This window comes from Lepus europaeus, chromosome 18 (genome assembly GCF_033115175.1).
Source record: "Lepus europaeus isolate LE1 chromosome 18, mLepTim1.pri, whole genome shotgun sequence".
In the NCBI taxonomy this organism is placed as follows: Eukaryota; Metazoa; Chordata; class Mammalia; order Lagomorpha; family Leporidae; genus Lepus; species Lepus europaeus.
Window position 1 is genome coordinate 634,330 of NC_084844.1, and position 24,868 is coordinate 659,197.

The following is a 24,868-nucleotide window of genomic DNA, read 5'->3' on the forward strand; positions in this document are numbered from 1 at the left end:
TGGCCCAAGTGCTTGGGCCCTGCACCCCATGGGGGACCAGGAGGAAGCACCTGGCTCCTGGCTTTGGATCAGCGCAGTGCATCCGCCGTAGCGCGGCGGCCATTGGAGGGTGAACCAACGGACAAGTAAGACCTTTCTCTATGTCTCTTTCTCACTGTCCACTCTGCCTGTCAAAAAAAAAAAAAAAACAACTAAAAGAGTTACAGAGAAAAGTAGAGACATAGAGTCTTCCATCCGCTGGTTCACTCCCCAATTGGCTGCAATGGCTGGAGCTGTGCCGATCCGAAGCCAGGAACCAGGAGCTTCCACAGCATCTCCCACACTACTGGGGCCATCTTCTTTCCCAGGCCATTAGCAGGGAGCTGGATCAGAAGTGGAGCAGCCAGGACTTGAACTGTTGCCATAGGGGATGCCAGCAATTACAGGTGGAGACTTAATCTGCTATGCCACAATGCTGGCCTCTAGTGTTGTAAAAACAGAATTGCAATACTATCTATTAAACGCTTGGAAAAAAAGATTGCAGTCAGTCTCCTCAATGCCCAATGTCCACATTTCTCCAATTTCTCATAAATTTCTAGCGAGTTTAAATTGGGATCTATGGCTGGCGCCGTGGCTTAACAGGCTAATCCTCCGCCTTGCGGCGCCGGCACACCAGGTTCTAGTCCCGGTTAGGGCGCTGGATTCTATCCCGGTTGCCCCTCTTCCAGGCCAGCTCTCTGCTATGGCCCGGGAAGGCAGTGGAGGATGGCCCAAGTGCTTGGGCCCTGCACCCGCATGGGAGACCAGGAGAAGCACCTGGCTCCTGGCTTCGGATCAGCAGGATGCGCCGGCTGCAGCGGCCACTGGAGGGTGAACCAACGGCAAAAAGGAAGACCTTTCTCTCTGTCTCTCTCTCTTACTATCCACTCTGCCTGTCAAAAAAAAATAAAATAAAAAAATAAAAAATAAATAAATAAATTGGGATCTAAGTAAGTACAATATGTCATATGTTGAAGTTAACTTATTTGTTTCTTAAGTCTTTCTTTAAAAAAAAAATCCTGAGGCCAATGTTGTGGCCTAACAGGTAGAGCTACCACCTAGGACACCGGCATCCCGTATGGGCACTGTTGGTGTCCCAGCTGCTCTACCTCCCGTCCAGCTCCCTGCTAATTGTCTTGGAAAAAGCAACAGAAGAGGGCCCATGTTTAGGCCCCTGTCACCCTTGTGGCAGACCAGGATGAAGCTCCTGGCTCCAGCCTGGCCCAGCTCTGGCCAGTACAGGCATCTGGGGAGTGAAACAGCAGATGGAAGATTGGAAGATCTCTCTCTCTCTCTCTCTCCTCTGTGTCTCCCTCTCTCTGTAACTCTTTCAAAATAAATATTTTTCTAAAAAATTCCTTATTTTGAAATAAGGCTTGCTAACCGGGTATCGAGTTCTGGTCTGAAGGTTGACTTGGTTTAAGTCTGTGGGTTCCAGCCACATCCCTCTTTCCCTCTGCATCATTAGAGAATCGGCCCTTCGTCTGCAGGGTTTCCTGAAATCACCAAGGGTGTCCTTGTGGGAGCTTTTAGTGTGTTCTTGTCCTCTGACTCTCCAGCAAATGCAGGCTGGATCCCACACTCAGGCTGTGTTGTTGTTTTTAGAAGACAACTTCATGGAAGGGGCTGTGTTCTTTCAGTGTCTGACTGTTCTTCTGTGGTGCGAATGTGCAGCCATTTATGAAACTGCCTAGACCCATCGCTTCTTTAAGCAGATGTGTTAATTCCACCATTTCTTCCTGCTTAGTGGAAACAATTTTTTATTAAAAAAAGATTGATTGATTGATTTATTTTTTTTTTTTGACAGGCAGAGTGGACAGTGAGAGAGAGAGACAGAGAGAAAGGTCTTCCTTTGCCGTTGGTTCACCCTCCAATGGCTGCCGCGGCCGGCACGCTGCGGCCAGCACACCACGCTGATCCAAAGCCAGGAGCCAGGTGCTTCTCCTGGTCTCCCATGGGGTGCAGGGCCCAAGCACTTGGGCCATCCTCCACTGCACTCCTGGGCCACAGCAGAGAGCTGGCCTGGAAGAGGGGCAACCGGGACAGAATCTGGCGCCCCGACCGGGACTAGAACCCAGAGTGCTGGCACCGCAGGCGGAGGATTAGCCAAGTGAGCCGTGGCGCCAGCCAGGATTGATTTATTTTAAAGGCAGAGGTAGAGAGAGAGAGAGATCTTCCATCTGCTGGTTCACGCCCCATATGGCCGGGCCTGGGTCAGGCCGACGTCAGGAGCCAGGAACTTCATTCAGGTCTCACACGTGGGTGCAGGGGCCCACGCACTTGGGGCCGTCCTCTGCTGCTTTCCCAGATGCATCAGCAGGGAGCTGGGTCAGAAGTGGAGCGCCCAGGTCTTGAACCTGCGTCCATGTGGCATGCCTGCGCTACAGACAGAGGCTTTACCTGCCCAATGGAAACACTTCTACCTGAAAAATTCTTCTCACCGACTGGTTACACTGCTATAACTATAAAAATAGGCAGGATAAATGCTGGATTCCTTTCCTAATCAAACAGCCAAAAAGCCCTGATTGTTAAAAACTTCCAAAAGTGAACAAAGTTTAAGATGTCACTGTGAACTGTGGGTTTCAGCTCGATTTCCACCCGGCACTGCTGCCTGGCCCATCCAAGGTCCTCCCACAGAGGTGATAATGGTCTTGATGGTCCCTGCTCTAGATGGGAAGTCAAGACTCTTCTCCCTGAGTGGGAATCGATATTTCAAACCCACAAAGCAGATATTGAAATTGTGTGCAGCTCCTGGCTTGGTCTTTGTGTCACTTTCAGCAGACAGTACTGGGAAACATACTTAAAAAATTAGTTCTTATTTTCATCTACTTAAAAGGTAGAGCATGAGAGAGAAAAAGATACCTTCCATCTGCTGGCCTCCTCCCCAACAGTGAGGGCTGGGGTAGGTTGACGCCAGGAGCCAGGAACTCCATGTAGGACTCTCACGTGGGTGGTGGGGACCTAAGTGCTTGGGCCATCACTGGCTGCTCCCCAGGACACATTAGCAAAAAGATGGACTGGAAGCAGAGGAGCCAGGACAGGGGCTGGCGCTGTGGTGTAGCTGGTAAAGCCACCACCTGCAGTGCTGGCATCCCATATGGGCGCTGGTTCGAGTCCCGGCTGTTCCATTTCCAATCCAGCTCTCTGCTGTGGCCTGGGAAAGCAGTAGAAGATGGCCCGAGTGCTTGGGCCCCTGCACCCACGTGGGAGACCCGGAAGAAGCTCCTGGCTCCTGGCTTCGGATTGACACGGCTCCGGGTGTTGAGGCCGTTCGGGGAGTGAACCAGCAGATGAAAGACCTCTCTCTCTCTGTCACTCTCTTTCAAATAAATAAATCAATCTTTAAAAAAAAAAAAAAGTTTAGGGGCCGGCGCTTGGCTTAGTGGGTAGAGCGGCCACCTGCAGCGCCGGCCCAATGGACACCGGTTCAAGCACCGACTGCGCCACTTCCGAATGCAATTGCGACTGGAGCTGCCCAGTCCGGACAGCGTCATCTTCTCCCGCTACTCCCGTGGTCGGCAGCGTGCCAGCCAAACCGGTGGGCGGCAGTCGCTGCCTTCGCGCGCGCAGCTCCCCGGCGCGCACACGGCCGCACCCACGCCCCGCGACAGCGGCGAGAGGCAGGCGGGGCGTCCCGGGCCCAGCAGCCAGGAGGCCGCCGCGGCAGAGGCCCCCGAAGTGCGGTCCGGGACCCGGCGCTGCCGAGCGAACGTTCCGGCAAGCCTCCGGGCCGCGCGGCGAACCGCGGCACACCCGCCCCGCGGCTCCTCAGACCCGCCGGCCGCCCCGCCCCGGCCCCGGAAGCCCCGCCCCGCGCCGGCCCCGGAAGCCCCGCCCCGCGCCCGGAAGTCCGCGCGCCGCGCCCCGCCCCGGGAGCCCCGCCCCGCGCCCCGCCCCGGGAGCCCCGCCCCGCCCCGGCCCCGGAAGTCCGCGCGCCGCGCCCCGCCCCGGGAGCCCCGCCCGCGCGCCCGGAAGTCCGCGCGCCCCGCCCCGCGCCCGGAAGTCCGCGCGCCCCGCCCGCGCGCCCGGAAGTCCGCGCGTCCCCGCGCCCGGGCCCCGGAAGCCCTGCGAGCCCGGAAGTCCGCGCGCCCCGCCCCGCCCCGCCCCGCCGCCCGTCGCAGGTTCGCGCCCCTGGGTGGCGGCGGGTGCGGACGGGCGCGGCGCGCTTCCTCGGGCCGGCGAAGGCGCCCTGCAGCTTCCCCTCAGGTGGGCGCGCCGTGCAGGGCCTGGTGCTCACCTCCGGGGGGCGCGGCGTGTGCGGGGCCGGGCTCAGACACCCGAGTCGAGTGAGGCGCGCCCGTGGCCGGCGCGGGCTGTGGTCTCGGAGCTGGCCCGGCCCTGGCGCGCCAGGCGGGGCCCGGGCGGGGACGCAGGGTCCCGGCAGTTCCGGGGTGGGGGTGCGCCTGGGGCCGGGCTTGCCGGGCGGCCGCCCGGGCTGACGAGGCGGGCGCCGCGTGTCCCGCAGCCGCTCCTGTGCACGCAGCAGGGATGTACATGCAGGTGCAGACGCGCTCCAGCTCCTGCCTCCACCTCAGGAGGGCCCCCGGCGTGCGCTCCTGGTCCCTGCTGGTCGGTAAGGCCGTGGGCAGCGCGCGGGGGACGCGCACTTCCTCGTTCCGCTGCCCGCGGCGCTGGTCTGGCTCTCGGGCCCCGCGCCGGGCCGGCAGGCGCCGCTGCCCGCCGGCCTCACCGGGTGCCGGTGCCGCTGCTCTGACGCGCGGGTCGTGGGACGGGCTGCCCGCGCGTCCGCGTTTCCGGCCCCTCCGGGAGTCCACGCAGCCCCCGCCCCTCACGTCCGCGGCCTCTCCCGCGCCGTTTCCGCGCGCGCTCTGACCCCTGCCTGGCCGGCTCTGCGCCCGCTGTGGTTTTCGTGCCTTCGTTCCTCACCGGCGGCTGCCAGGGTCACCCCCATCAGGACAGTCCTGAGACAGCCCTGGGGCCCGCACGGGGGTCGGCCCGGCCAACGTTGACCTCCAGGCTGCCCCCGCCGTGGGAAGGGCCCGCGCGGACCCAGTCGGAAGCCTCTCCCTCTCTCCACAGGGATCTTGTCCATCGGCCTGGCTGCTGCCTACTACAGCGGAGGTACAGGACGCCTCCCCAGTGTCCCCCGTTTGGGAAAGTGTGGGTCAGCAGGACGGGTGATGGCCAGGGTCCTCACGGCATGGGCACTGTCGGTCCCCCCACCTCCCCGAGCTAACCTAGGGGTCTGGGTCAGGCTGTGCTGGGCGGGCCGCCCGCCGGCACTCAGGGTGGCGTCCTGCGTCTGTTTCCAGACAGCCTGGGCTGGAGGCTCTTCTATGTCACGGGCTGCCTGTTGGTGGCCGTGCAGAACCTGGAGGACTGGGAGGTAAGGCCGGACAGGCGGGCCGTGTGGGGGAGGGTACGCTCGGCTTCTGGGCCCCTCCTGCAGCAGGAAGGTTCCCGGTGGCTTAGTGCTCCGTTCCTGTCCTGAAACCTGTCCCAGCCGGTGGCTTCCGCGTAGCTGGACCTGCCCCTGAACGTTGCCTGTGGCCCTCGGGCCAGGGACTCCTCTAAGGGGTCTTCCTTCTGGAAGCACCTTGTGACGGGTTCTGCGCCTGGGGCTGCAGCCGTGGCAGAGGGGCGGGTGCCGTCCTGTCCCCCCCCCCCCCAGGCCTCAGTGTCCTCCAGGAGTCCTTGCCCTGTGCTTGTGTGACCTCGGGAGGGCACCTGCCCCACCCAGGAGGGCAGGAGTCTGGCTGGGAGCGGGGATGTGCTCAGCGCCCTGTGGTTTCCAGGAAGCCATCTTCAACAAGAACACCGGCAAGGTCATCTTGAAGACCTTCAGCCTCTACAGGAAGCTGCTGACTCTTCTCAGAGCCGGCCACGACCAGGGTTAGTGTGCAGGGTGGGGGCCCAGGATGGCTACTCAGTGCCTGAGGCCGAGACGCTCTGCAGCCAGCCAGGGTCCCCCCACGTCCCCGGCCTGCAGGGCGGGGTCTGGGCAGATGCCCCAGGTCCTGAGACTGGCAGCCTGTCAGGGCGGCTGGAAGGGGCTGGGGTTGCATCCTGGCTCTGGGGTCTCCCCCCTCCCCCCGGCTGTTCTTCCTTGGGTTTGGGTGGTGGGGGTGGTTGTGGGGCCCGGGAGGCAGAGTTACAGCAGTGAGCAGGTGACTGGAGCCAGCCACACTCCTCTCTGCTCGAGGGGTCACACGGCTTTCCCTAGGCCCTGCTCGGCCTGTGCGGAGGGATGGGTGGCCAGAGGAAGCCCCGGCCTGGAACAACTTCTGGGCCTGGAACTGGTTCAGCTGGGAGTAGGCAGAAGGTTCCACAGCAGCTGTCCTGGCCCCTGAGGAGCTGGTTTCCAGAGCAGTCACAGGGAGTGGAAGCCCCCACTTAGTGATTGGTCACGGGGGCCAGGGAGGTGTTTCTGAGCCTTGGGCATGCACGTGAAGACAGGTGGGGCTGAGCTGGGCTGTGGGCTCACACGGGTATTTTGGCTCCATGATGGGAGCCCTGGGTGTGCCCTCACCAGGAGATTCTCAGGCCCAGGCTTGGACAGGAAAAGGCAAATGCTTTTGCCACTGCCAGGTGCCTCGTGGCACAGGTGGGGTCGGGGACGCTGTGGCCACTGACCCGTCCCTCCACAGTGGTGGTCCTCTTGAATGACATCCGGGACGTGAACGTGGAGGAAGAGAAGGTCCGATACTTCGGGAAGGGCTACACGGTGGTGCTGCGGTTTGCCACAGGCTTTTCCCACCCTCTCACCCAGAGTGCCGTCATGGGCCACCGCAGGTAAGACCCGGCTCCGGGCGGCAGTGCCTCACGCGAGGCTTGGCTTTGATCTGGCTAGAGCCCCCCACCCTGTGCCTCGGCCCTGTCAGGTGACCCTCATGACTGATGGCCCAGTGTTGTGGGGCAGAAGGGGGAGGAGATGCTAGTGTGTACACAGGAGAGGGGCCTGAGGGGGGAGGCACAGGCTTGTGACAGCCCTGCCATGGCCACCTTGGAGAACTGGGCTAGGGTCAAGTAGGACCAGACAAGAGGTATGGGGTTTGGTTAGAGCCTGGGGCTGCTGGACATGGGTGGGTTGGGTTGGGACTGGTGTGGCCTCTTGCTGGCTGCCGCTGGCTGACCTGGTGCTGGCCTCCTCCAGTGACGTGGAAGCCATCGCTAAGCTCATCACCAGCTTCCTGGAGCTGCACCACCTGGAGAACCCCTCGGAGTTGTCTGAGAGCAGCGACAGCGAGGCTGATGGTCCCGGGAGCCAGAGCTGACAGCCCAGGCTGGCCACGGGGCCCCTCCCGGCCTCACGTTCCAGTCACGCCTGCAGCTGAGTGGCTGCCGCAGGGCCTGCTCAGAGAGCTGCTTGTGCCTTCTGGCCCTGCTGCGTGGACCCTGCACAGAACCACAGGCTGCACCTTTTCCGAGGGCAGGGCCAGGGGGCGCTGGTGGGGGTCTGCTAGGGGATGTAGGGTGGGGTGCTATGTCCAGGGAGGCCACAGGGCTGCAGGACCTGAAGTCACTTCTCGGAGTCGGGCAGCAGCCCTGGCGGTGGCACAGCCGGTCTAGGTGGACCCATCCATGGCCTCTGAAACAAAGAGGACACCTGGGCTTTCTCCAGCGTGATGACCACAGGCTACAGGAACGCCCAGTGCTGGGCCAGGCTGCTCTGCGGACACCCCCATGGCCAGGAGCTTCCCCAGGGCAGCCCCGGCTGCCAGGGAGGGGGCAGATCCCTGGGCACCCCTGCAGGAGGCAGCCTCTCCCCATGGCCCGCTTTTCCTGCGCCCCGGCCCAGACAGCTGTCTCCGTTCTCACCAGCACAGCAGCTGGGCTGTCAGCCTGGGCGGGAGCATCCACTTCCTCCCCTCAGCCTGGGCCGAAGCGTGTGTTGAGAACGCGAAGTGACTCGTGCAGTGTCTCGCAGAGCTGAGAAGGGGGTTCTTGCACCGGAGTTCCAGCCCCTCTGGAACCCTGGAAGGCTCAGCAAGAGGGTGAGCCCTGGGCTGCAGCCATCCCCCAGGGATTGAGAGCCGCCATTCTCCCAAGAAGCCCAGGGCTCTCCAAGGCACAGTGTGTGCCAAGAGTGCCCACCTGGCTGCCTGCCCCTGGCCATCCCCATGAGCCTGCACACTGGATTAGCCAGGCTGCAGTCACCCAGAGGCAGGGTGGAAAGCCACCGGGGAGAGGTGGTGAATGAGGTCCTCCGGACAGTGCTGCCCTGCAGCCCCTGGGAGGGCCGTGGCCATTTAAATGCGGAGTTGGCTTCTAAGTGGGTGGGTCTGGAGTGGCTGTGGGCCACGCGGGTGCCGTCAGGCCCCTTCCCCACAGGGGCCAGGCCAGCCCTGGAGAGGGAGGGACCCGACTGGAAGTTGTAAACCAGGGTACTGACAGAGCCTGTGCCAGACTGTAGCTTTCACTCTTTATTGCAGAATAAAGTTCTGTGTGCAGATCATGGCCCCAGGTCCCTGCTGAGTGTGTCCTCTGCTGCCATCTGCTTCTTCCCCAGAGACCCCTGTGCATCCTGGGGGTTACCCAGCCCCGCACAGCCCCCAGGCTCAGCAGGGCGTGGCTGCGAGGGGCCGGCTGCAGCGAGATGAGGGGACAGGGGTCACTTCAGCCTGCTACCGCCTAGGTCCACGGCACAGGGCCCTCCAGCCCCCACTCAGGCCCCTTCCCTCAGGGGTCCTGACCTTGGTTCCAGCAGGGGCCACCAACCAGGAACTGGGGCGTGGCCGCCTCACTGAGGTCCTGCAGCAGCGCCTGCAGCTGTCGCATGCTGGGATGCACGTTCTCCTCCAGCCACTCCTCCACGGCGTCCGGGTGGAAGGTGAGCTGCAGGGCTGCCTCCAGCTCCTGCACAAGGGCACTCCACCTGCCCAGGAGGCTAAGGACGGGAGGCCTTGAGTCCCCTGAGGACCCCAGGACTGCGCGTGGCTACGCACGCCACAGGCTCAACAGCCGTGCTGTGCCTCAGTGACCCTCTGAAGAGGGGCTGCTGGCTCCCACCTCACCGGGTCTTGGGACAGATGAACGAGCAGTTTGTCATATTTTAACCTCTGAAGCTGGACGCACTGTGTAATTAGCCGGAATTCGCTTTCCTTGCGGTTGGTCCATGGACCTGTCAAGATCCTAGCTCACAGCCCTGAACCCAGAGAGGCCAGGGAAGGCTGCAGAGGTGAGCCCGAGCCTGCCCTGGCACCCGTGAAGCAGGAAGAGTCCCGCTGTTGGCTAACGTGGGAGTCACCCGGGCCCCTGGCGCCGTCCCGTCCCCTGCTGGCTCCCTGGACGGCGCCGCGAGCGGGGTGGTTACCTGCGTGCCTCAGGCTGGATGCGCTGGACCATGACCGGGTGGATGAGCCTGCGCCTGCGATGGTAGGGGCTGAACCAGCCGGTCACATACCTGGGGGAGCCACAGTCAGCTGACGGCAGCCGTGGGGTTATGCTAACACCTGTGGACAAGCTGAAGAACCTGCTAGAAGTTCTCAAGTCTCATTTTTTCCTGTGTAGGATGAGGCCATAAGGGGCCCATGTGCCTGTCTGTCCATCTGTCCACTCACCTGTCCACCGCCCACCCACCTGTTCCTCTCCAGCAGTGCATCCACGGAGCTGCGCAGGTGGAGGCTGACTTGGGTGACAAGGGCGAGGATGTTGCTGCCAGGGAAGGAGCCAGCCCCCTTGCTGCCAGAGAGCCACACTGAGGACAGTGGTCCCCACAAGGGACCCGGGGGTGGGGGTGGGGGTGGGGGTAGGGTGGGATGACCACATTACCTCACAGAGTCTGTCGTCTCCAAGCTTGAGAGCCCGAGAAGGTTCTCCACCTTGGTTTTAACATCTTCGGTAAACCCTCCTGAAACCAACACAGGTGGAGATGGTCAGAGGGCCCTCATCCCTGTGCTGGCCAGTGTCCAGACCTCCGGGGCCTTAGAGCTATGGTGGCTGGCACACAGTGGAGAGGCGTGAGCCCAAGACCTCTCTGGAGAAGTTCTTCTCATTAAATGTGAGAAATATGTTTGTTATTTTACTTTAAGAGGCAGAGCTCCGGCCAGCGCCGTGGCTCAACAGGCTAATCCTTCGCTCTGCAGCGCCGGAACACTGGGTTCTAGTCCCGGTCAGGGTGCTGGATTCTGTCCCAGTTGCTCCTCTTCCAGGCCAGCTCTCTGCTGTGGCCCAGGAGTGCAGTGGAGGATGGCCCAAGTGCTTGGGCCCTGCACCCCATGGGAGACCAGGAGAAGCACCTGGCTCCTGCCTTCGGATCAGCGCGGTGCGCCGGCCGCAGCATGCCGGCCACGGTGGCCATTGTGGGGTGAACCAATGGCAAAGGATAGACCTTTCTCTCTGTCTCTCTCACTGTCCACTCTGCCTGTCATAAAAATAAATAAAAAATAAATTAAAAAAAGAGGCAGAGCTCCATTGCTAGTTCACTCCTCAAATGCCCACAATGGCTGGGGCCTGACCTGGGAGTTGGGAACTTGATGCAGATCTCTGTGCGTGGCAGGAACCAGTGACTTGAGCCATTGCCTGATGCCTCCCAGAGTCTCCATCAGCAGGAAGCTGGAGTCAGGAGCAGGAGCCAGCGCTCGAACCCAGGCACTCTGATATAAGACAAGTGCATCTTGACTGCTACACGGAGCATCTGTGCCCATTAATTTTAAAAAGAGAGAACAATGTGGGGGGGGCAGCGCTGTGGCATGGAGGTAAAGCCGCCACCGGCAGTGCCAACATCCCGTATGGACACAGGTTCAAGTCCCGGCTGCTCCATTTCCAATCCAGCTCTCTGCTGTGGCCTGGAAAAGCAGCAGAAGATGGTCCAAGTGCTTGGGTCCCTGCACCCACGTGGGAGACCTGGAAGAAGCTCCTGACTCCTGGCCTCAGATCGGCCCAGCTCTGGCCATTGTGGCCAACTGGGGAGTGAACCATTAGATGGAAGACCTCTCTCTCTGCCTCTGCCTCTCTGTAACTCTGCTTTTCAAATAAATAAATAAAAGAAAGAAGAAAGGAAGGAAGGAGGAAAGAGAGAGCGAGCGAGAACGGCACTGCTGGCAACCCGCCAGCCAGACAAGCCGCTGGCCCCGCCTGTGGGGCAGGATTGACCTGCACGTTGTCCACCGCTCGTGTGGCTTACCTGGCAGAGGAATGTTCTAGAACGCCTGAAACCAGTGAGGCCTACAGCTACCAATGTGATCAGTGTGCGGGGAGACTTGGGGCAACAGGCTGGTGTGGGCTGGCAGGAGCCTGGGTGTGGGACTCGCCTCCCCTTGACCAGCTGACACTAACCCTCCTCCTGTTGTGTTCTCAACGGCTCAGCATTGACCGCTCAGAGTCGTCCACAGGGATGGACTCTGGTGTCGCAGTAGGACAGCTGGTCAGCTGCTTGCACTCCACTCCGCTTGTCTGGGTTCAGTTCCAGCTCCCTGCCGCAGGGGACCCAGGGACCAGCGGTGATGACTCAGGTGGGTCCCTGCCGCCCGCGTGGGAGATCTGGAGTCAGTTCCTGGCTCCCACCTGCTTTAGGCTTAAGCTTGAGGACCCTCAGCAGAGTGGGGGTAGCTGTCGGGGTGAAGGGAGCGGCCTGGGCTGACGGGGTGGACGGGCTGTCTGGCACATTGCCAGGCTGACCACAGACCAGCAGGCAGAAGTCAGGGGACACAGGGCAGTCAGCTTTCTGGCGTCTGGTCTCCCCAGGAGGAACCAGCGGGGCTGGGACGTACCATGCAGGAGCAGCTGCAGGCAGGCGGCCAGGGACGGGACCCCCACAGGAAGCAGCTCACACAGCACCGAGAAGTGGTCGTACCTAAGGCCACGAGAGGCGCGCTCAGCGCCACAGCCTTGGCGAGCTGGGCCTGATACCCCGGTGCCCGCACGGTGCCCTGGCCCGAGGGCGCCCAGGCTTTCACTGCTGGGCCCAGGGCTTCCAGAGCAGCGGCTCCATATCGAGCAGTTTCGGATCTGCGGTGAGATGGCTGACGGCGGCGATGCAGAGCCATGAGGGGCCGGGGTGGAGGATGTCTCTGGGAGACCCTACCCAGGGCCCTCTGGTGGCCTGGCCTGGCCTCCACCCCTGCGTTCACTCTGGGTGGGCAACGTGACATAATCCCTTCCCACCTCTGACAGAGGAAAGGGCTCCCCCCCCCCCCGCCAGGCTGTGCGCCGGTCCCTACCCCCCACCCCCAGGCTGTGTTCTAGTCCCTACCTCCCCCCAACCCCAGCTTGTGTTCTGCTCTAGTTCCTGCCTCCCTACCGCCCCCCACCCCCGCCCCGGGCTGTGCTCTGGTCCCTATCTCCCCCCACCCTGGAGGCTGTGCTCCAGTCCCTACCTGGCCCCCCCCCCCCCCGCCCCGGGCTGTGCTCCGGTCCCTACCCCTCCCGCCCCCCCCCCCCAGTCTGTGCTCCAGTCCCTACCTGGCCCCCCCCCTGCCCCGGGCTGTGCTCCGGTCCCTACCCCTCCCGCCCCCCCCCCCAGTCTGTGCTCTGGTCCCTATCTGGCCCCCCCCTGCCCTGGGCTGTGCTCTGGTCCCTATCTCCCCCGACCTGGGGGTCCCTACCCCCCCTCCCCACCGCCACAGGCTTTTCCCTGAATCCCCAGGAGGAAGATGTGAGGTCACGGCAGTGTGTCCTGAGCGAGGGCTGAGGGGCGCTCAGTGCTGGCCATGGCACCTCCCCCCACCCAAGCCCTGGTTTCCTCAGTGGTCATGGGATGTGACATGTGCCCACAGGGGTGGCAGGCACTGCCTGGGGTGAACCCCAGCAACGCCCCCGCCACTGCCCTGACCGCTGTCCTGAGCAGAGTTGAATGCAGACTGAGGTGGACCAGTGCCACCTGGCATGATGGGACCGTGGGAACCTCCAGCTGAATGGAACAGAATGTGAGGTCAGGAGCAGACGGGTGGCAAGCGGGGCCGGGGACTGAGCCTGTGACCCTGGACACCGCGCGGCTTCCCCTCAGCAGAGTGGGGGTGAAGGCTTGACCCCCGTGGCTGAGGCCTGAGCTGCTTCCCCTTAGCTGATCCCGGGGTGGGGGGTGCTGGGAGCTACCTGGACCCCCAGGACAGGAGGCTGAGAGCTCACCTCTGCCAGCCGGTCAGGACGATGCCCTGCAGAGAGTCCTTGGGCACGCTGCCCGCCACCTGCAGCCATCGCGTGTGGTTACGGAGGTGGTGCTCGATGGGCGGCAGGGCCCGGCTGGCCCCGGTGGCCCCCTTGAAGGCACTTGCCGCCCAGAGGCGTGGGAAGCGGCACTCCCGGAACTTCTCCATGAGGAGGACTGGAGAGAGAGCAGGCGGTGGGCGATCTCGGAGGCCGCACGGCTGACACCATCCCTGTGTCACCCACTTGTCCAGACCACAAGGGAGCAGCCAAACCGCTGGGCCAGACCCCAGTCACCAGCTCACCAGGCAAACACCTCAGAGAACCAGGAAGGGGAAAACATTTTGTGAAGGGCCAAGAGACTCATGGCCGTCCCAGGCTGGGCAGGGCACTTCCCGGGTGGAGTGTGGTGGAGCAGGGAGAGTGCCAGGCAGAGGCCGTGCCTGACCTTTCTCATCAAGGCCCAGCGGCCACACTAAGGCCAGGCAGTGTGGTTGCAGTGGCACGTGGCCGTCACAGGCGCCCCGGCGACCTGGTACTGACCCTTGCTGTGCACGTCCAGGTCGGCCCCGTAGTCCCAGAGCACCGGCTCCACCAGCTGCGGCAGCCCTGATGCTGAGGACAGACAAGGCCCTGTGGAGGGGACCTGTCCCCACGCCTCGTCCCGCCCCGGGGCTCGTTCTTTCTAAAATGGGAGCATGAATCGTCTCTCTTGGCCACAGGTGTATACGTGGCCTCAGCAGGTTGCCTCACTTCGGCAAGTTCCGTGACCACAGACGAAACTCTGGAAGTGGTGACTCTGGGAGCCGGGGGCCTCTCTGCTCAGCAGGGCCACCAGCCCCGGGGGCACTCGGCACACACCGCTAACTGGCATCAGCTTACATCTGTCTTCACTGGGCAGTGGCTGTCACAAGGATGGGATGCAGGAGCCCAGGTGGCAGCAGCTAGGCTGGCTCCGGCCCTGCTCTGGGTACAGCAGGGGCGTGTTTAGCCCTAGCCCCTGGCACACCCCTGCAAGATGCCCCAGTGATGGCGAATCCCTTACACCTGGTCTTTCCGGGGCAGAACCCTGAGCTCATCCTGCGTGCAGTGCCCTTCTCGGGGGCTGCTGAGGGCGGCCCCACCCTCAGCCCCGCCCCGCCCCGCACGTCTGACCTGTGAGCTGGTCCCGCGGGATGTCCCGCAGCATGTCATCCCACACCAGGGGCGTCGTGCCGGGGTGCTGGGCCAGCACGTGGCTGGCCACAGCCCTCATGTGGGACAGGCACAGCGCTGCCTTGCTGTTGTGCTCCTGCTGCAGCCAGCGCCTCGAGGCCTCGCCTTCGCCCAGGTAATACACCTGGAGGGAGAGATGGCACGGGTTTGCGGCTGGCCGCTGCGGGGGGGGGCTCAGGGCCTGCTGGTCGACAGGACCCTGCCTTCTTCCAGCAGGAGAGCCTGCGCTGCTTACGGCTCTCACGTCACAGCTGCCGCGAGCAGGAGCGGGTCGTGTTCACCAGCAAGACAGGCAGCACAAGGTGCCCTGTCTACACAGTGGTCAGTGAGGTGTTCCGTCTACACTGTGGACAGCGCTCACGGACACACACTGTGGTGCCCGTGAGCATTCAGATTGTGATGTGGGTGCGAGAAGCTTGCTCTCAAGGCCATGACTGTGTATGGGAAGCGTCTAGAACATGCGACTCCATGGGGCAGAGTGCACTGGTGCTGCCAGAGGGGTTTCCACACGGTGAGCAAGGGTCGTGGGCTCAGCGCGGTGCACACCCCCAACGCCTCAGGAAGGCACTGTGGCGGTGGTGGCTGCATTTCGTCCCAAACACACGTGCGCTGATTCCCTTTAAGAAGGCGGGGACCCTCTGTGCCTCCAGCACAGAGCTCACTGACCGTCCTGGGCTCAGCTCTCCCGGGGTGACGGGTGGGGCTGCGAGGGGCACGTCGCCAGCACTCCCATGACCCAGCTTCCCAGCAAATCCTTCCGGGCCCTTCTCTCACCCCAAACTGCTTTTCTTTAGTTGGAACAGAACAACGCCCTCCACCTCCAATGCAGGGCCCATGGCATGAACCTGCCCCTGCTGGGGGGGAGCGTGGCCACTTGGGGGCCCAGCCTGCCCAGTGGGTGAGGTCCCACCTGGCCCCAGGCACTGAGCCACCCCCCCCCAAGGTATCTGCTAGAACAGCCCCCGTGAGTCCTGTCTACTCGTTGGGAACACGGCTTGGGAGGAGGTGCAAGGGTGTGGGAGGAAGTACCCACCTCATCGCACCCGATGTGCAGCCACCGGGCGCCTGGGTGCAGCGCCAGCACCTGGTCGATCATGGCTCCCACCAGGGCCAGGGACTCTGGCTCATGGGGGTTCAGGGTGTTGGGGAAGGGCGGTACTTCTCGGAGGTGAGCAAAGGTTGCGTGCTTCAGCACAAACTGTGGAGACAGGGGTGGGTAGGGTGCTGACGGGAGGGGAAGGGGGACACAGGGAGGCTCGCGCCCACCCCCTCCACCCTGTACCCTACAGTCCTGGGCATGGCCCGGACCAAGCCCTGCGCTGTCTCTGTTCAGCCTGTCCAGGTGGCCCCTGATGGGACAGAATTGTCCGGAACCTGTTCTGTCTGGCTTCAGTGGCCCCGCTCCAGCCTCCAGCTCTAACCCATGGAAGGGAGGCTCCGCCTGCTGACGGGGCAAGAGCTGGGCATGCCTCTGGCCTCTGGGGTGCAAAGGCGAGGCGGGGTTCCTCCCCCAGAGCAAGCAGAAGCACAGGGTGACTTTGTGAAGGTGGCCCTTTCGGTGAGCGGCCCCCAGCAGCTGCGGACGGAGTCTGGCACACACCCACCCCTTGGGCTACATCGGGAAAGGTGCAAACTTGGAGGAAAACCCTGCCTTCTGCTGGCCCGAGGGCAGAGCCCTGGAGGACGGTCCAGGCTCTCTCAGAGACCTGAGGAGGCCGGGGGTGAGTACAGGCAGGGGGGGAACTGCCAAACCTGAGTGACCCCCACAGCTCCAAGCAGGGGTACAGGCCTGTGGGGTCAGGGTGCCAGACAGGACCTCTGCCCAAGCCCTTGCGGACCTCCAGCTGTGAGGACAGGGGTGAGAGTGGGAGGCCACACAGCTGGGGAGGCGGGGGCACCTGTAGAAGGGCTCAGAGGCCAGGTGGCTGGGGAGGCTGGGGAGGCGGGTCCTCCAGGTGAATCCAGGGGACCCTCCCCAGCACCTCCGCAGGGGGAGAAAATAAACCTCAGACCTGCTATTACACATTCCCTAAAATGCCCAGTCTTCAACCAAAAACTACGAGACATGCAAACAAACTGGAGAGCAGAAGCCAGACCCGGGGATGGCCGTCCACAGAGGCTGAGCGCGCCCACGTGCGCCAGCCAAATCTCTGAATGTGCTCCAAGAATTAAGGAAAGAACCCACGGGACAGGCTCTGCAAAAGACCCGAAATGTCAGAAGGCAGAGTCCGGGCTGTGGCTACGGAGACACAGAAATCGGTCAAAGAGGAAGCAAATGGGCAGGGCCGGGGAGAGCTGCGGACCCTGCACAAGTCAACACGCGTGTGGCGGGAGCTCCAGAGGAGGAGGAGGACAAAGGGACCACTGGAGAAGCGGCCGGAACGCCACAGAGGCAGATCTAAGTTCAACAGACCCCAACCAGGATCAGTGTGAAGAAATCCACATGGAGATGGAGGAAATAGCCCAAACGACTCTGAAATTGGAGAAATCACATCACCTGGTTTTTTCTTTTCTTTTTCTTTTTTTGACAGGCAGAGTGGACAGAGAGAGAGAGAGAGAGAGAGAGAGAGAAAGGTCTTCTTTCCATTGGTTCACCCCACAACGGCCACTGCGGCCAGCGCACCGCGCTGATCCAATTGCAGGAGCCAGGTGCTTCTCCTGGTCTCCCATGGGGTGCAGGGTCCAAGCACTTGGGCCATCCTCCACTGCCTTCCCGGGCCACAGCAGAGAGCTGGACTGGAAGAGGGGCAACCGGGACAGAATCCAGTGCCCCGACCGGGACTAGAACCTGGGGTGCCGGCGCTGCAGGCGGAGGATTAGCCTAGTGAGCCGTGGCGCGGCCGTATCACCTGGTTGTAAGACTCACAAGAAGGCAGTAAATGGTATCAGCAGCAGACATGCAGATCAACGAAGCAGAGTATTCTGGGAATGAACGCTCACAAAGGCGGCCAGGTGGCTACTGATGAAGATGCAGAGGCGGCCGTGGGAGCAGGGGCACGGGGAGAATCAGGGCTGTATCTGACTTGCTGTGGTGGGGACCTGTCAGGAGGGTCTCACAGCAGCCAGGAGCTGGTGTAGACAAGGGTGGTGCGGGCAGGCTGGAGGGGACAGTGACCATGACTCGAAGAGCAGGCGTGGAACTGACCTGGTTTGCCCAACCTGAGACTGGGAGGGGTCCTCAGTGGAGACAGAAGCTGGCTGGGGACAGGGCCTGGGAGTCACTGAGGTGTGGACGGGAAGGGGAAGCAGGGGCAGAGATGGCAGAATCCAGAGAAAGAACGGGAGGTGGGCAGGGGCCCAGCCTGGAGCAGCTCCAGGAGCCCAGGATGTGGGACAGTGAGGAGGGGGAGCAGAAGGCAGGGATCCCAGGAGGGGCGTCCACTGAGGGCCCAAGTAAGAGAGCACTGGGACCCAGGACGGATTCGGTGATGTCGGGGACCCTGGTGGCCTCAAAAGATGTTCTGCCATTGGAGAACCAAGAATGCACACCAAACTCAGAACCCAGGAGAGTGTGCAGGGAGAATCCACCCAGCGTGGGCAGATCAGACTGGGAGAGAGTTCCAGAGCCCCGGGGGAGAGGCCTGGTCGAAGCGGAAACCAGAGGTTCCTGTGCGCGTGAGCCACAGCAGGAATGGAGGGGCTGGCAACAAATGCAGCCTGTGTACCCAGGACCCAGAGTCAGTGCTGTGCTTAATGTGTTTCCCACGTGTTTGACGCAGACATGAAAACCTGTTTGGGAAATTATTCTCAATGTTGACTGAGACAAAGACATAAACCGAGAATAAAAAGCAGGTTTTCTTAACAGTTAAATTACCTTTTCAACAAACACAATTTAAAAAGCAAATGCGGGGCTGGGGGCTCCACCTCCTCCCTGCGTACTAATCCATGACGCTCTTACGTACATAGTGGTTACAGATTTATCTGTTTCCCCAAGTAGACATGAACAACGTGACAGTATCAACCACGTCTGACTCATCTTTTGAATCTCTAGCATCTTTTAAAAAAATTTTTATTTGAACGGCAGAGAGAGAGAGAGAGAGAGAATTCCCCAAATGCCCAGAACAGCTGGGATCGGGCCAGTTTGAGGCCAGGAGCTGCACCCTGGCACCCCATGGGTGCAGGGACCCGAGTGTTTCACCCATCGTCTGCAGCCTACCAGGTCCATCACAGGACGCCGGCTCAGAGGCTGAGGCCAATCCCGACCCCAGGCAGTGAACCAGGGAATGGAAGAAGGACCCCTCTCTTTCAAATCAACACATCTTTTTCAAAAAGTTCATGGAAAATGCATATTACGAAAAAATAAGCATGGATTTCAAAACTTTTTTACTAAAATAAACTTTTTAATTAAAAAAAAAAAGCCACCTGGCCCCATGGAAGTCACTCACCCGCTCTGTCCCTCTCCCTCTGTTCCGCCCTGGCTGGCATCACCTGTCCTGGCCTCTTGGTGCAGGGCTGAGCGGGAGGCCCCGCACCCTATGCCTAGCGCCAGGTGACTTCTACTTGGGCCACTCACCTCCATGTGTCCAAATGTCTGGACCAAGGGGATGACCTCCAGCTCACTCAGTCTGGCCAGAAGCAAGATCTCTTTGACTTCAGAGGGGCTGGGGAGACAAAAGGCACCCAGAAGCTCAGGCCTGAGGTCAGCACAGCAGCTCTCACCCCCCCACCCCCACCCCACCCCCACCCCCAGCCGGCCCTGGAGGGTCCTCCGGGAAACACGAGGCTGCCACCTCCCCGGAGTCCCACAGGTCCCGGGAGGGCAGAGGTGCTGCTCAGTACCTCCCCTAGGAAGTCTGCTCTCCCCAGCTGCTGCTACCCAGACACTGCAGGAGGACGTCACCCAGCCCGGAGCGGGCACTGGCAGATTCGCCAGCCACCTGTGCAGCCCTTGGTCCCCTCAGGCCAGCACTCCACTGTGTGGAGGTCATGTCCCACTGTCCCGTGCCTACCTCTCCCTTTCTCACAAGCTCCATCGTGAGCGGTCATCTACAAGTTCATCTCAGAAATAAAGCTACTGAGCAAACAAGCGTATGTCCGGGACAGTGGTTCATCTGTGCTAACTATTCAGGGATCTGATGAACAACAGGTCCATCATTACGATGAGGCTATGGAGCGTTTGGGGTCCAAGGATCACCATGCTGGCCAGTTTGTTGAAATCAGAAATCTTAGAGGTCTGCCTGCTGGAGTCTTGTGTGATAACAGCCAAAAATACAAATATTTCTCCTTTATACAAAACGAAAGAAAGCACAGCGCCAACTCCAGCTCAGGCCTTTTCCACCTTCCGGGCACAAACGTGGAGCTTTGACGTCCGGAGCCCGAGTGCCCTCCCGTAGCTTCCCACCAGCACAAACGTGGAGCTTTGACGTCCGGAGCCCGAGTGCCCTCCCGTAGCTTCCCACCAGCACAAACGTGGAGCTTTGACGTCCGGAGCCCGAGTGCCCTCCCGTAGCTTCCCACCAGCACAAACGTGGAGCTTTGACGTCCGGAGCCCGCGTGCCCTCCCGTAGCTTCCCACCAGCAGGAGCCTTGCTGTCCTCTTCCACACAGAGCATTGTCACTTTTTAAAAACGTCGCTGACTTTGCAGCCGAGTGGCACTGCATGGCAATTTTCGCTCCAGCTGTCGCTACGCGAGGTCTAACGTTTCTCCCAGCTTTACTGGACCCTCCTGTTTGCTCTGGCCGTCTTCCCTCGGGTCGTTCGTTTCTGACCATCTCGCCGGCTCGCCTCACTCCCTGACTCACGCCCCGGACTGTGGCTAAGGGGCAGCCCGCCTGCAGACCAGAGCCGGAGTGGCCGTCACGGCTGGTGCTGCGTCTCGTTGAGATGTTCCCAGATCTCTTCGGGGACACGCTCTAGCCCCACGTTTTGATTTTATATTTAATTCTTTTTATAAGAAAGACACCCTTTAAGACATGTGCCCAGCACTGCCAGCTTGCTGCCCGCCCGGCCCCGTCCTCCACCCTTCTCCGGGCCGCAGGGCCCTACCTGTAGGCGTGCGCGGCCCTCAGCAGCCTCAGGGGGCCCTCGTAGGGGAACGTGTCTTCATACTCCACCAGGAGGCCGCTGGCGCCCAGCTCGCGGAACAGAGGGAAGACCTGGGGCAGGGACGGGGACGCGGCTAGGCCAGGCCCGGCCACGGCGGCGGCCCGCGGCCCCCATCTCGCTCCGACCCGGGCCCTAGGGCCCGAGCGCGGGTGCGCACAGACGCGGCCCCGGGGGTCCGAGCGCGGGTAGACGCGGCCCGAGGGCCCGAGCGCGGGTGCGGACAGACGGGGCCCCGGGGGCCCGAGCGCGGGTGCGCACAGACGCGGCCCCGAGGGTCCGAGCGCGGGTGCGGACAGACGGGGCCCCGGGGGTCCGAGCGCGGGTGCGCACAGACGCGGCCCCGGGGGTCCGAGCGCGAGCGCGGGTGCGGACAGACGCGGCCCCGAGGGTCCGAGCGCGGGTGCGCACAGACGCGGCCCCGGGGGTCCGAGCGCGGGTGCGCACAGACGCGGCCCCGGGGGCCCGAGCGCGGGTGCGCACAGACGCGGCCCCGAGGGTCCGAGCGCGGGTGCGGACAGACGGGGCCCCGGGGGTCCGAGCGCGGGTGCGCACAGACGCGGCCCCGGGGGTCCGAGCGCGAGCGCGGGTGCGGACAGACGCGGCCCCGAGGGTCCGAGCGCGGGTGCGGACAGACGCGGCCCCGGGGGTCCGAGCGCGGGTGCGCACAGACGCGGCCCCGGGGGCCCGAGCGCGGGTGCGCACAGACGCGGCCCCGGGGGTCCGAGCGCGAGCGCGGGTGCGGACAGACGGGGCCCCGGGGGTCCGAGCGCGGGTGCGGACAGACGCGGCCCCGGGGGTCCGAGCGCGAGCGCGGGTGCGGACAGACGCGGCCCCGGGGGCCCGAGCGCGGGTGCGGACAGACGCGGCCCCGGGGGCCCGAGCGCGGGTGCGGACAGACGCGGCCCCGGGGGCCCGAGCGCGGGTGCGCACAGACGCGGCCCAGGGGGCCCGAGCGCGGGTGCGGACAGATGCGGCCCCGGGGGCCCGAGCGCGGGTGCGCACAGACGCGGCCCCGGGGGTCCGAGCGCGAGCGCGGGTGCGGACAGACGCGGCCCCGGGGGCCCGAGCGCGGGTGCGCACAGACGCGGCCCCGGGGGCCCGAGCGCGGGTGCGCACAGACGCGGCCCCGGGGCGGCCTCACCTCCGCGAGGTACGAGACCTTGGGCGGGGCTCCCTTGAGGTCCAGGTGGACCAGCCTCCTCGCGAACGGCGCGGACCCCGACATCCAGGACCCCGGGCTGGGGGAGACCCCGCAGTGAGCGCGACCGCCCGGCCTCCGGAGGGCCCGGGCCTCGGGGCGCCGCCTCAGGGCCCGGCGGCCAAGGCCCGGCTGCTCGAAAACATCCTAGCAAGGGGACATTGCTAGCGGGGCGACTGCGAGCCGAGGAGGCCGCCCCCGCCCAGTCCGGCCCGCGGCCGCGCGCACCCGGGGGCGCGCCTCGGCCGCCGAGGGAGGAGGCCCCGCCCCGCTCGACCGCTCGGCCGCCGACTGCTCGCGCCTTGCCGCCAGCCCCGGGGCCGACGGCCGAACGCGACGCGCCAGCGTCCCCGCGCCGCCTCGCGCTTCCTGTCACCGAGCGCGTCCCCGGGCTCGGCGGCTCCCGCGTGCGGCCCGAGCCGATGGCCCCGCAGCGGAGGGGCGCGCCCAGGGCGCCCGACGGCAGCACGGCAGCCGAGCGCCGGCGCCCGAGCAGGTAGTGGGAGCGCGGAGCCCGCGGGCGGGGCCTGCGGCGGGCGGGGCCTGCGGCGGGCGGGGCCTGCGGCGGGCGGGGCCTGCGGCGGGCGGGGCCTGCGGCGGGCGGGGCCTGCGGCGGGCGGGGCCTGCGGCGGGCGGGGCCTGCGGCGGGCGGGGCCTGCGGCGGGCGGGGCCTGCGGCGGGCGGGGCCTGCGGCGGGCGGGGCCTGCGGCGGGCGGGGCCTGCGGCGGGCGGGGCCTGCGGCGGGCGGGGCCTGCGGCGGGCGGGGCCTGCGGCGGGCGGGGCCTGCGGCGGGCGGGGCCTGCGGCGGGCGGGGCCTGCGGCGGGCGGGGCCTGCGGCGGGCGGGGCCTGCGGCGGGCGGGGCCTGCGGCGGGCGGGGCCTGCGGCGGGCGGGGCCTGCGGCGGGCGGGGCCTGCAGGTTGCGTCCCCGCGGGCGCTGGGGCCGCGCGGCTGCCCCTGCCCCGTCTGGACGAGGGTCTCTCGGGGTCCGTCTGCGCCCGGGCCGGACGCTGCGGTGGCTCTGGTCGCTGCGGCTGGACTGCGTGGCGGCGCGGGGCCCTCACCTGCCCGTCGCCTTGCTGCTCCTGGCCGCGGAGAGGCCCTTTGTGTGGCCCCAGGACCCCCGGTCTTGCCCCTTCGGCCTCCCTTAGGGCGCTGGGGGGCGCGGAGCAGGGGCTGCGCCTGCGTGAGCGGATGGACGGGGCCGGGGTGGCTCTGGCCTGGGCGCAAGTCCGCTGGTCCAGTGCACCGGGGCGTCGGAGGGCGCAGAACCGCTCCCTGGGGGACGCAAGGAAGCCCCCGCCCCCGCCCCGCGGCCTCCGCCGGCTCAGGTCCAGTTGCGGCGAGGCTGGGGTGCGGGACCTGAAGCCGCAGCCTGTCGGCCACCCGCACCGCGTCTCTCTCGGCTGCCACCTCCCCGTGCCCTGCTGTCCCTCCGGGCTTTGGGCCCTGGGAGCCCAGGGCATCGGCTGAGCGGCCTCTGCAGACTTTGAGGCTGGACGTCGGCCACGGCCCCACACCTGGAGCCCTCCTCCTGGGCTTCCCGCCCTGGCCCCCGGCCCTGCCTGGGTTCCTCCTGCGTGGGGCTTGCAGGGCTTTGACGCCGCCGCCAGGCCACACTGCCCTGCCGGGTGCAGGGCCGCTTGCCCAGGACTCCTTTCACACCTGATGTCAGCCCCTCCTGGAGCCTCAGCCCTCAGTCCCCGCCCTCCCTCCCCGGGTCTCCCCGGGGCGGTTTGGCCGGGCTGGCCGCCACCAGGCTTCCTGGCCCGGGGGCCACACCTGGAGGTGATGTGAGTGTGCTGACGCGAGGGCTGCTGCCAGTGTGGACGCTCAAAGGGTCGTACAAGGGAGCAGCCGGAAAGAAACTGAAGTGTGGGCAGAGCAGGGTTGGGGAGGGGGCTTCTGTCTCAGTGAGCCTGCTGTGCTGCGGCTGGCAGCTCAGGGCCCACACACCCAGCAACCCGAGCCGGGAGCGCTCCACAGGCCGCCTGCCCGAGGATCTGGAGGGCTCAGTGGGGGGCAGCCCGCACCTAGGGGTAGGGACAGCCCGCACCTAGGGGCTCAGGACGGACAGCCCACATCTAGGGGCTCAGTGGGGGACAGCCCGCACCTAGGGGCTCAGTGGGGGACAGCCTGCACCGAGGGGCTCAGTGGGGGACAGCCCGCACCAAGGGGCTCAGGACGGACAGCCCACATCTAGGGGCTCAGTGGGGGACAGCCCGCACCTAGGGGCTCAGGACGGACAGCCCACATCTAGGGGCTCAGTGGGGGACAGCCCGCACCAAGGGGCTCAGGACGGACAGCCCGCACCGAGGGGCTCAGTGGGGGACAGCCCGCACCGAGGGGCTCAGTGGGGGACAGCCCGCACCAAGGGGCTCAGGACGGACAGCCCACATCTAGGGGCTCAGTGGGGGACAGCCCGCACCTAGGGGCTCAGGACGGACAGCCCACATCTAGGGGCTCAGTGGGGGACAGCCCGCACCAAGGGGCTCAGGACGGACAGCCCGCACCGAGGGGCTCAGTGGGGGACAGCCCGCACCGAGGGGCTCAGTGGGGGACAGCCCGCACCTAGGGGCTCAGGACGGACAGCCCACATCTAGGGGCTCAGTGGGGGACAGCCCGCACCAAGGGGCTCAGTGGGGGACAGCCCGCACCGAGGGGCTCAGTGGGGGACAGCCCGCACCAAGGGGCTCAGGACGGACAGCCCACATCTAGGGGCTCAGTGGGGGACAGCCCGCACTGAGGGGCTCAGTGGGGGGACAGCCCGCACCAAGGGGCTCAGTGGGGGACAGCCCGCACCGAGGGGCTCAGTGGGGGACAGCCCGCACCAAGGGGCTCAGGACGGACAGCCCACATCTAGGGTTTAGAGCTCATACGTGGTCGCTGGTGCGTCACGGGTGCGTGGTTTTCCAGCACACAAAGCAGCAGTGTGGACCCCATGCTGTCTGCTCTTTGGGGGCTTCCTGACCTTGCTATCGCCAAGTTCCGGTTTGCATCCATCAGTTAAGATACATCTGGAAGGGCTGGCGTTGTGGCGCACAGGCATCCCGTGTGGGCACCAGTTTGAGTCCAGCTGCTCCACTTCCGATCCAGCTCCCTGCGGATGCTCCTTGGAAGGCAGACGAAGACGGCCCAAGTCCTTGGGCCCCTGCACCCACCTGGAGACCTGGAAGAAGCCCCTGGCTCCTGGCTTTGGCCTGGCCCAGGCCTGGCTCTTGTGACCATTTGGGAAGTGAACTAGCATATGGAAGATTTCTCTTCCTCTGTGAAATTCTGCCAAATAAATAAATAAATCTTTTTTTAAAACAACATCATCTGGAGGAAGCTAGGCTCAGGCTACAGT

At 64.2% G+C, this 24,868-nt stretch overlaps 3 protein-coding genes across 3 annotated transcripts in view; 2 read left to right on the forward strand and 1 right to left on the reverse strand.

Annotated features, from left to right (window-relative positions):
* Window positions 1-4,116: 4,116 nt before the first annotated feature.
* LOC133776692 (cytochrome b-245 chaperone 1) lies at window positions 4,117-8,283 on the forward strand. The gene is made up of 7 exons (XM_062215866.1): window positions 4,117-4,224; window positions 4,484-4,591; window positions 5,059-5,100; window positions 5,292-5,365; window positions 5,775-5,871; window positions 6,627-6,771; window positions 7,133-8,283. Exons 2-7 carry the CDS (start codon window positions 4,507-4,509, stop codon window positions 7,251-7,253), a joined length of 564 nt encoding a protein of 187 aa, XP_062071850.1. The 5' UTR covers window positions 4,117-4,224; window positions 4,484-4,506; the 3' UTR covers window positions 7,254-8,283.
* A 104-nt stretch (window positions 8,284-8,387) lies between these two features.
* On the reverse strand, window positions 8,388-21,742 carry HEXD (hexosaminidase D). Its single transcript, XM_062215862.1, has 13 exons — window positions 21,468-21,742; window positions 20,267-20,376; window positions 18,794-18,881; window positions 15,314-15,478; window positions 14,221-14,404; window positions 13,609-13,680; window positions 13,048-13,243; window positions 11,691-11,773; window positions 9,751-9,829; window positions 9,559-9,660; window positions 9,293-9,382; window positions 8,673-8,866; window positions 8,388-8,565 (listed from the first exon to the last, which is right to left on the reverse strand). Exons 1-13 carry the CDS (start codon window positions 21,549-21,551, stop codon window positions 8,432-8,434), a joined length of 1,581 nt encoding a protein of 526 aa, XP_062071846.1. The 5' UTR covers window positions 21,552-21,742; the 3' UTR covers window positions 8,388-8,431.
* A 153-nt stretch (window positions 21,743-21,895) lies between these two features.
* Window positions 21,896-24,868, forward strand: part of OGFOD3 (2-oxoglutarate and iron dependent oxygenase domain containing 3) — a 28,054-nt gene continuing 25,081 nt past the window's right edge. The window contains exon 1 of the mRNA XM_062215873.1: window positions 21,896-22,020. Coding sequence (XP_062071857.1) covers window positions 21,947-22,020 — 74 coding nt within the window. The 5' untranslated portion in view covers window positions 21,896-21,946. The remainder of the gene's footprint in view (window positions 22,021-24,868) is intronic.

What these genes read in the sequence shown, in the direction of transcription:
- LOC133776692 (XM_062215866.1), top strand. Translation starts at nt 4,507, where the DNA reads ATGTACATGCAGGTGCAGACGCGCTCCAGCTCCTGCCTCCACCTCAGG. An exon ending in CTCCTGGTCCCTGCTGGTCG is followed by an intron (nt 4,592 to 5,058) that starts GTAAGGCCGTGG and finishes CTCTCTCCACAG; the next exon opens with GGATCTTGTCCATCGGCCTG. An exon ending in TGCTGCCTACTACAGCGGAG is followed by an intron (nt 5,101 to 5,291) that starts GTACAGGACGCC and finishes GTCTGTTTCCAG; the next exon opens with ACAGCCTGGGCTGGAGGCTC.
- HEXD (XM_062215862.1), bottom strand. Translation starts at nt 21,551, where the DNA reads ATGTCGGGGTCCGCGCCGTTCGCGAGGAGGCTGGTCCACCTGGACCTC. An exon ending in AGGGCCGCGCACGCCTACAG is followed by an intron (nt 18,882 to 20,266) that starts GTAGGGCCCTGC and finishes TTGTCTCCCCAG; the next exon opens with CCCCTCTGAAGTCAAAGAGA. An exon ending in CCTGCAGCTGCTCCTGCATG is followed by an intron (nt 9,830 to 11,690) that starts GTACGTCCCAGC and finishes TGTTGGTTTCAG; the next exon opens with GAGGGTTTACCGAAGATGTT.